Genomic DNA, 10,503 nt, shown 5'->3' with positions numbered 1-10,503 from the left:
TACCTATGCCTTTAGCTTTTTTATGCTTTCCTCTACTTTATGCTGGAGAAGCAGGATGGTCAGATGTGGGGAGGTGGTGCTGAGCCCTGACTCATCACACAGCTCCTCAGGAGGGTTTCTGTCTGGGGCAGCTGGACACTGTTCCTGTGTTCTCCCTCATCACCTCTGTAGTAACTCAGAATTGTCCAAACGTTCTGCCCATGAGCACGGTGGTGCTGCAGGAGGAACTGGAGCCAGTTTGATGTGATAAATAAAGTGACAATTATTTACAAGCCCTGTTGATTAGAATCAGCTTATTTCCTCTTGTTACACGGGAGTTGTGCGGATGCTATAGAGTGCAAATATGACAATGCAGCTCTAGTACTTCAGTAAGAAAAAGGTTGCTTTATACTGTGCTGCAGAAACCAAATGGGAAAATGAAGCCAGGTCTGAGCCTACCTTACAACAGCCAAACTCACAAGCTTGGCAAACAGAACATCTTTTGGAATACAGTATTTTTAGAAGCATCCCACCTTTTTTGCGCACATACTTGCAGTGCTTGCTTTTTAAACAATAGACATGCTTTGGTTTCAATGAATAGTTAAAAAGATTCTTACTTATCACTTTGCTAGTCATTTCAAGGGAGAGTGTATTAAGTCTTCATACTTGCTTCAGTTGTGTGTTTTAAAACCTCGAATGTGGTTAGTAAGTACATATAGTTTAGGTGGTGGACAGTATGTGGTACTTGCAGGGGTTGTTTGCAAACAAGTGAGCATCCCTTTCCCAAATTCGGCACTGTGTACAACAGGCTGGTAACACTATGGAGATGTTGGAGCTTGATTCTGTTCTGAAAAGCCTTGTTGGTCCGTGCCTGGTTGCCCTGAAATGAGCATCACCAGGATGCAATAAAATCCCAGTGCTTTCATGAAAATACATAAACTTTGGGGTTTGTAGGCCACAACAGAAGTCACCTTTTTGTAGGCACCATTTTTATACCTTTTTGGCACACCTGTTGACTGGTGGTGGTGTCTGAGCTGTGCATCTATATAGAATAGGTGTTGCTGCTTCTGTTTCTGTAGAGAAATGTTTCCTCTTCACTGCTATACTAAAGTGTGTATAATACTGTCTGTGATACATTTAATAATCTGGTGGATGATAGTATTAGTATGGCCAAAGTCACAGCCTTACTGATAGTATGAGTTAATTAGGATCAGAATCAGCTTTCTCTATGGGAATAGGAAAGCAAATTTAAGCAGCTTTTATAGAGCAAGTGGAAGTAGCCTGTTTAGCAAAAGTTCTGCTTGAATTTCTAATCTCTTTAAGGGGAAAAAGCTGATTTGCCTTTCCCCTCTCCATCTGCTTTAGCCAGGACAGCGACCAGGGATGAGAGAGATGCCCAAGCTAGTGCTGCTGCAGTGGAGCCATGGCACACTTTGGCTTTAAAAACTGATGTATTGAAGAAAAAATTGAATGGATTGTAACACTTGAAGTATTTCCAGGTGTGATGGGGACCTGGATCAGATAGGGTTGTGATCCTGTCCATCCAGCCTTGAGCTGTTGCACTGACTAGTGACGTAGGTACTCCTGTATGTATTGTGCTCATGTTCAGAGCATGCACTAGCACAATGGCTCAGACCTTCTCAAGTGATGTCTTCTTTCCAAAGTCTGTTGCTTCCCAGCTGGGACTGGGGAAATCTCAACAACTCAGAGTCTCTGGCTCTTTATTTGTGTAGCACTCCACAAAAAGCAAAGCAAGGTGCATCCTGTCCTGCTTTCCTCCCATATCCTCTCTGAGAGCAGTTGTCTTCAAGCTGGAGGTATTTCTTTTGACTTTCTCTGGAAAATAACTCTCTTCCTTTCCCAGTTCTCTCACTCATCCCTTCCTCCGTAAGGATTTCTGTTGTTCATCAGTTATTGCTGGCACGTGGGCACTTAGCATTGATGTACCTCGTGACAGTGGGTCTAGGGACTGGTGGTACTGCAAGATAAGCAATAAAATACACACTTTGCTTTCTATGGGGCTACATCTTTCAGTCGTTGGTGATCATCTTGGTTTTAAGAGGGATCTTGGCTCAGGATTTAACCAAACCAGACATTCATCAGTTTGGTGTTGGGTAAGAAACTGCATCTACAGTGGTTTGACTGCTTGAATTGTCTGTGTGATGACCTGCAGAGTGGATTTGATGTTAATTTTGAGTTTAAAAACCCCCAAAACAAACAGTAGTGAGATAAAGTAGTTTACATACTCTTTCAGATCAAAAATATTGCAGTTTCTCACTCAAACCTTCAAATTCTTGCAAAGCTGGTGAAATTTGCCATTCTGCAGAGTGCACTTCAGCTACAGAAATAGGCACTTCGAGGAAATACTGTGTGAAAAGTGAACAAAACACATGGGCAGCCCATAGCAAAGCCAATGCCCAGGCTGCTGCTTTTAGGAGAAATTTAATACTTTATATTGTATTGTTGGTACCTTAAAGCTTAATTATCCTACTCTCTGTTTTCCAGACAGAAGCAGTCTCCGCCAGCCAAGAAACCAGCAAAAGTATTTCACAATGGATATAGACGATGAAGAAAACATGAGTAAGATGTGTTTATTTGCACAGTAATCACCTATGTAATCATATCTGAAGGTGACTTTTTCTCCTGAGCCCAGGGATGACTGTGAAGAAACTTGGGAAGCACAAATTTACTTCTTCATATGTTTTAAACCATGTACAGAAGAGTGAATGAGAGCTTTTGCATTTGATGTGTTTTAAATGCATGTGATGCTAGTCTATTTAGACCTTGTTGTTTTAATTCCAACAACTGACTAATCAAAGAAAATACTTCCCTGGTTTGAACCAGCAATGAAGAAGAAAGAGAGAATCCCAGGAGTGCCAATGCTCAGGGTGAGGGACCAGTCAGAAGGGAGGAGTGAGATGAAGGAGATGGAGTTAAGTGTGTAGAATAAATGAGGGGAAGCAGAAATGGAGGAAGGAAAAGCAAAAGGAGGAGCTAGGAGAGCTTGCGTGGCTGATTATTCTTACTCAATACTTGTTGTTCCAGCCCTGAATTATTGAAGTGCATTTAAGCACAGAAATAGTCAAAAATAACGATCATCTTGATGCATACACTAGCAAAGTACTGCTAATGGTACCATGGTATAATTAAGATAACCTGTGGAGAAAAGTGTTTTCACTAAAACATACAAATTATTGGCTTTTTAACTCTCTTTTTTGGTGAATGAGAGAAATGTTCCATTGCTGCTATGCTGACATGTTGTGCCTGACTGTAAAAATATGCTATAATAACAGATGTGCTTCTTTTTTCCCTAAGTGACCATGGCTAAACAGCACGTCACTGACAAAGCCCAGCAGTGTAGGAGACTTTGGAGCAGAAGAGTTGTAGTTTAGGCTGAAGGAGTTACAGAACATTTTTAAAGGGAGATACAGGACTTAGATTATTGTGTTAAAAAAAAAAAAAAAAGACAAAGCCAAAAATTAAACATCACCACCCCAAACCTTAGAACTCTTCTGTTGACTAGAAAGCATCTTCTTTTCTTTGAGTGAAACAGTGAACTGAACTGGAAGGTGTTTGCTAACACTTTCTTTTCCTTGGTATAAAAGAAATTACTTCAGATGGATGCTTTAGCTATTTCTAAAGGTGGTCTTCCTAAGCAGGATTTCCTAAAATGCAAGAGATGTAATTGAATAATTCACATCATATGAGGTTTTTTTAATATAAAACATCCTCTTATCTCAATAAGGAGTACATCTAAGCATGAATAAAAGCTGACTTACTAAGCTGGAGAAAATAACATCACTTTGCAGGGGCATTCTGTAAGCAAAATACTCAATTTTTGTCTGCTTCTTTTTTGTGGGCATAGGCAGTATTTCTAGCCTGCAGTTGCATAAATGGAATTGCTCTGCAGAATTCAGAATTAGCTGAAATCTTGGTTCAGTTAAAATGTAATCCAGTGATGACCCCTCTGCAGTCCTGATCCACCTCTGGGGCAACAGCACAAGAGGGACATGGAGCTGTTGGAGTGAGTCCAGAGGAGGCCACGGAGATGCTGCGAGGGCTGGAGCAGCTCTGCTCTGGAGCCAGGCTGAGAGAGCTGGGCTGGGGCAGCTGGAGAAGAGAAGGCTCCTGAAGGGGGGACACCTTAGAGCAGCTCCAGTGCCTAAAGGGGCTCCAGGAAACCTGGAGAGGGGCTTTGGACAAGGGTCTGTAGGGACAGGACAAGGGGAATGGCTTGAACCTGCCAGAGGGGAGATTGAGATGAGCTCTGAGGCAGAAGCTCTTCCCTGGGAGGGTGCTGAGGCGCTGGCACAGGGTGCCCAAAGAAGCTGTGGCTGCCCCATCCCTGGCAGTGTTCAAGGCCAGGTTGGACACAGGGGCTTGGAGCAACCTGCTCTAGTGGAAGGTGTCCCTGCCTGTGGCAGGGGGTTGGAACTGGATGAGCTTTAAGCTCCCTTCCAACCCAAACAGTTCTGTTATTCCATGATTCTACATTAATATCCTAGAGGAAATGCTGTGTGTCAGACTTTAGTTTTTAAGGTCTTCCTCCCTTATCCTTTGAACATAGAGAAGATGTTACAAGAGATTTGGAAAGATGTTTTCTTAGAATGCTTTGATTTGGTTTTCTGTTGCTTTGCATGGATGACATGTCTGCAGCACTCTGAACACCCCAGGAACTTGTGCCAGAAGGCATCTGTATGTGATCTCAGTGTCAAATCACTAGAAATAACTGTTTTGTCAGGTGTAAATTCATGCTGTGGCCTATCCTTATTGATTATTACAGGCAAGGAGCAGTGGGGCAGTTTGCAGGTCATTCAGGCCATTAGCATGTGGCTGTCCTGACCTTTCTCTTTGATCATTTTCCCCTTTTCCTTAAAGGATGCTTAGAAGAGATCACATGGGCTTTTTTCTGCCTGTTGTTTATGCAAAAATGACTTGATTTGGAATTTCCCCAGGGCAGTAAATGAGAGAAGCAGTATAAGGGGTATGTGGAAACATCTTTCAGTTCAGAGTAATCTCTGTTTAATTAAGTGTGCTTTAGATCAGACAAAGCAGGGAGAGTGTTGTCTCTCAGCAAGCAGGTAAGTTCCCCGATGGATAAATCATCTTAATTAGATGTAGTTTTTAATTACAGGAAATATAGCCAGAAATAACCCAATGCACTCAGATGGAAGATTTTATTCTTCAGTGGCATGAAAACTTCTTGTGCCTCTTTCCTTCTTGAAAGGCTCTCAGGTTTGTCAGCCTCTCAAACAAAATTTTAGGGTCAAGGTAACTTTACTTCCACTGAAGTTGTCCTGTGATCCTGTCAGCTATGAGTTTTACTAAGGCTTCTTCCCCAGACATTAGGCAAAGCTGCCAAGTGTTTTGTGTGACTAGAAAATAAGCCAGTCTTATGAAAAATGCCTTATTCTTTGATCAGGGGTAGTATTAATGTTTAAGAAAACAGGATCAAGGGTTTATATGTGTATTAATGCTATGAAGCATTGAATACACAGCAGCCACGGTGGACCTCAAAGGGCTCTCTAAAGCATTCACTCCTTGAAAACTTCTTTAAAGACTGGAAAACACATAGACTTGACAGTATATTTCAAATCTAGGATTAGGCTGGTTTTAAACCTGGCTTAGGGTATTTTGGGAGATCCACCAAGATTGTGTAACGTTTCTGAGGCCAGATGTATGATGTTAACATATGGTCGCTTGTCAACCCCAATAAAAGTTTAAGGTAAAAGGAAAGAAGATAATGAAGAGCAGAGATATTATATATTTTATGATTCAGATAGTAATTTCCTTTCTCCTTCCAGCTCTCTCCTATGCTTTATCCTTTCCAAGAGTGTTTTAACATTCACATTTCTCATTTTCCTGCCTCATTTTAGCTGTGATGCTGGCAGCACAAAGCTTAACACTGGTCTCCAAATCAGACCAATAGATTTCAAAATGATCTAAACTGGTTTTTAGAACGTGTATGGAGTGGTGGTCTATGTCTGCCATGACCTCTGCTTTATAGCAACCTCATTTTGCTCCTTTTGAGAACTGATGCTCTCAGCTTGAGCTATGATGGAGTCCTGAAACAGTCAGAGCTTTCAGGGGATGAAGATGCCCTCCCTCATTCTCCTTGCAATGAGTAAGAGACTCCCCAAAGTCTTACGGTCTCTAAACCAGCATATTACCACAATGAAGAAGACCGCAGAACAGAGCATGAAGAGCAAAGGTACAGAGCACCCAGCAGTGGGTTTGCTGAGAATGGATGACCTCGGGACAAGGCCTGTGGTGTGGAGGAGGGATGACAAGGTTGGAGACCTCTGTAAAATCATGTGCAGGATGGGTTGTCCAGTGTTAGAATCATCAAACTGACAAAACAGCAAAGAAAACCCAATAGTGAGACTAGCAGGTGGGGGTTCAAAGCTAGCAATGGGAGATATTTTCGTGCAATGTGTAATGCATTGCCCAGGATACTATGGATACCAAGGGTTTTATGGGGTCTTGAGAAGTAGATAGACAAGTTTCTGGGGGAGAAAACCCCGTTTGTGGCTCCCTGCCTTGCTCACTGAGACAACCCAGAGCTGTGGCTTGTCCTGGGGAAGAGCTGCTGTGGCATTGCTGTGCTTCGATAGCCTCTCTTGGGGTCTGCTGCTGGCCCTGTCACAGGTGAGGATGAGCTAGTAGGGGTTGTTCTTAACTTCTCTAACAAGGTGAGATGCCTGGGGAATGGAGAGCTGCTTCTGGACAGCAGGGAGAGGCTGGGCTGGAGGAGTTACTCCGTGTCTGTATATGGACAAGATTAAACAAGATGACTTCTCTGACTTTAACATGTGGTGGTAGCTAATGTTTTTTGGCTAATCTGTCAGATCTTCTCCAGCCCTAAGGACCTCACCGCTGCTGGGCAGGACAGGCTAAAGAAAAGGTCCAAAAGCACATCTTCACCCTCAGCCTGAGAAGGAGTTTCTCTTTCCTGCAGTCCAGTGACTCTGTGGGTTGGAACAAACCCAGGTCCTTCTAGTTCTCACAGAAAGTCTTTTTCTTCCCATCACATGCAAGGCTTGGACTTGGATCACCTGCACAATGCAGAAACTTGCCTACTTTCATGATCTCTGCTTTGACTTTGGCTGCTAGATCCCTGCTTGCTTTCTCTCCTAGTCTCTCCCACGCTGCAGGTTCTCAAAGCTTACAAGCCTAGTAGCTCTCAGGCAAGGAGTAGTTTTCTTCTGTCTTATTGAGAAAAGGTAAGCGTGCAAGTTTCTTTCTTGCTTCCTACAAGTCCCCCCTCCCTGTCAGGGCATCATTTTCCCTAACTGTGTCATGAAGTGGATTAAGGAGTTCCTCCACCTGCTGTACTTACATGGAAAAGTTTGGGGGGGGGTGGGGGTGGGTGTTAAGGGGTTTTTTTAACATTCAGCTGGAGTCATTCAACTTACATTTTCCTCTTATGGTTTCCACAGGCACTGGTAGTAGTCTTCATATAAAAAGAAAGATAAAACCAGATTTTATGTTAACTAAATTATTACTGTTTAGCTTTAGAGTCATACTGGTTGGTAGCAATACTTGCCATAAGTAAGAGCAATGTTCCACAAATGGTAGTTTAGATAAGATATAATTTTTGGAGATGACAGCTTCAGATAAGAAACTCACTACAAGGAAAGATTTAAAATGTCACTCTATTATCTTTAGATTCCTTCACCATATATATATATGTATATATAAAGAATATATATACATGAACACTATGTATTGACAGTTGTGGCCCTGTAGTATGCATTCTGCAGGCAATATAATTTGTGGATGAATGTTACAAGAGATACTTTCTTAAATTTAGCAGCTTTCTAGCAATGAAATGCTTCAGAATATTGAGTGTTTTATTCTTGACTGACTTTGACTGGAATTCAATGTTCAGTACTGTACCGTTTGTTGTGCTGTTGTGATTTAAGAAAATGTGTTCCTGCTTTGGCTTTTTCTTTTGATCTTTTTCTTCTTCTTCTCCTTTTTTTCTCTTCGAGCACCGAAAGGAGTAACCTATCGAGCTTTTGCTGGAGGATGTTATAAATGAAAATTTAGTAACCATTCCATCAGCTTTGTAATCTGGGTGAAGTGATGTGTGCGTGCTAGGGCAGGCATAGGGAAGGCTTCAAGTGCGGCTGCAATTTGTCGCTGTGAATGAGAGCTTCCACTTGAGTTTGCTCTCATTTCAATTCATACTTAGCATCTAGTTAAAGTGTAGATGTAATATAGATAGTTTGACGTTTCGGAACAGAGGAGTTAAAAAATATTTGACCTACTAAATTTGCCTTTTTGTTCACAAATGCCAACATAAAGCACAAATACTTAATCTCCTTATTTTCTTTAACAAGGTAGAAATGAGGTCCTTGCAGTTACAGCAACTAGAATTCTTTAAACATATTTCTGACATACAGTAACTTTCTACTTTAGAAAATAAATCATTAAATTAATATTACACTACCCCTTCTCCCCCCCCCCCCCCAAATATCACTGGGTTTGCTCAGCTTTTGTCACACTTGTATTCTGTGTGGTCTTAAGAGAGGATCCTTATAACAATGTTTGTAACTGTGTCAGCAGTCTTCTTCCTTTGCAAGGAAGTACAAAATAGCTTATAAATGACAAATACAAGGCTTCTTAATAAAAGGCTGTGTGGAAATACATTAAGTAATATATATATAAAGTAATACATAAAGTAGCCTTGTGGTGATGCTGGCACAGTGGGCAGCTGAAGTTCCTGAGCACATGGGGGTGAGGTGAAATGAACATCTAGGAAAGGTGTAAAACCAATTAAACTCAGAAAATATGGAATAGCTAAAGAGAAACAAAAGCATTCAAACACTGTCCAGCCATGGTGCCTACCAAAGAGCTGCCTGATATTTCATGGCTGAGGTTTTATTTATGTCATTTTTCAATTTGAGCAACGAAAATCACTTTAAAAAAAATAAGTTCCACAACTAAAATTAGGATAAAGTAAAACTAAATACCCATCTCCTCCTACTGGTCTTAAGCATTCATTTTTATTTTGCTAGTGGTTCTTTGTTTTATAGGCAAATGCTACTATAATTTATATTTCTGGTTTAAAGCACTCTTCAGGCCAAACACAACTTATCAGTAAAAGTTTTGTTCCAGCACGATTTAAATGCAAAACAACAACAAAAAAGCTGCAGTATTTTTCCCTATCTGATTGTGTCAAATGTGTAGTTTGAAAATCAATCTTGAGTGTGTTATTTCTTGACTGACTGACGTTCTCTTGCGTTGTTATCATGTCTGATCGTGTTGCAAAGCTTTAACCTGTGAGCACACATCACTTAACCAGTTACAAAGAGAGATAAAGGAATCTATAAATTTTGCATTTACAAGATCCTGCACCGAAGGCATTGTAAGTTACTCTTTCTGGGCACCACAGGTTCGAGCAGCACTGACGTTAAAGAAAACCGCAACGTGGACAACGTTCCCCCCAAGGAGGGCAGTGGGCAAGGTGCCGGGGAGGGTACACAGCTCTCCAACGGTGGTGGCAGCAGCAGCAGAAAGCGTCCTTTGGAGGAGGGCAACAATGGCCACTCCAAATTTCGCCTGAAGAAGAGGAAGAAAACACCCGGCCCCATTCTACCAAAGAACGCTCTGATGCAACTTAATGAGATTAAACCCGGTTTACAGTACAAACTCCTCTCCCAGACAGGCCCGGTTCATGCCCCCATGTTTGTGATGGCAGTTGAAGTCAATGGGCAGGTATTTGAGGGGTCTGGCCCAACAAAGAAGAAAGCCAAGCTTCACGCTGCTGAAAAGGCTCTCCGGTCTTTTGTTCAGTTCCCAAATGCTTCGGAAGCCCACCTGGCAATGGGGAGGACTCTGTCAGTCAACACAGATTTCACCTCCGACCAAGCGGACTTCCCCGACACCCTGTTCAATGGGTTCGAAACGCCGGTCCCTTCTGATGCTTCCTTTTACCTGGGCTCCAATGGGGACGGGTCCTTTAGCTCTAGTGGGGACTATGGTTTGCCATCATCTGCCGTAGCCAGCAGCCTTTCGCAGTCACCTCTCCCTGCACCATCACCTTACCCCTCCGCCAGTGGGAAGAACCCTGTCATGATCCTCAATGAGCTGCGGCCAGGGCTGAAGTACGAGTTTCTCTCAGAGAGCGGGGAGAGCCATGCCAAAAACTTTGTCATGGCCGTGGCAGTGGACGGTCAGACTTTTGAAGGCTCAGGAAGGAATAAAAAGCTGGCAAAAGCTCGGGCCGCTCAGTCAGCTCTCGCATCCTTGTTTAACATGCAGCTGGACCAGACCCCATCTCGACAGCCCATTCCTAGCGAAGGGCTCCAGTTACACTTGCCACAGGTGAGAAGCCCTTTGGGTTTTGTTGATGTTTTTGGGTAATGACCAAGAGTAGCCGAGTCATGAGTGTTTAGTCAGCTTGAACAGCATTTCTGCTGTTTATTCTGCTACTGTAGATGTGTGTGTGCACACATCTACATATATGTATAGACACATCTATATACATATATATACACACACATCTATATACGTATT

General features: G+C 42.4%; 1 protein-coding gene across 1 annotated transcript in view; it reads left to right on the top strand.

The window, feature by feature from the left end:
- The window catches only part of LOC104403565 (double-stranded RNA-specific editase 1-like), a gene marked incomplete at its 3' end in the record, with an annotated part of 22,678 nt that extends 12,367 nt beyond the window's left edge, over nucleotides 1–10,311 (top strand). Inside the window, exons 3-4 of the mRNA XM_010011747.1 lie at nucleotides 2,485–2,559; nucleotides 9,380–10,311. Coding sequence (XP_010010049.1) covers nucleotides 2,532–2,559; nucleotides 9,380–10,311 — 960 coding nt within the window. The remainder of the gene's footprint in view (nucleotides 1–2,484; nucleotides 2,560–9,379) is intronic.
- Between the last annotated feature and the right edge of the window lie 192 nt (nucleotides 10,312–10,503).

This window comes from Nestor notabilis, unplaced genomic scaffold (genome assembly GCF_000696875.1).
Source record: "Nestor notabilis isolate BGI_N333 unplaced genomic scaffold, ASM69687v1 scaffold18443, whole genome shotgun sequence".
In the NCBI taxonomy this organism is placed as follows: domain Eukaryota; kingdom Metazoa; phylum Chordata; class Aves; order Psittaciformes; family Psittacidae; genus Nestor; species Nestor notabilis.
This window is presented reverse-complemented; position numbering and strand designations above follow the sequence as displayed.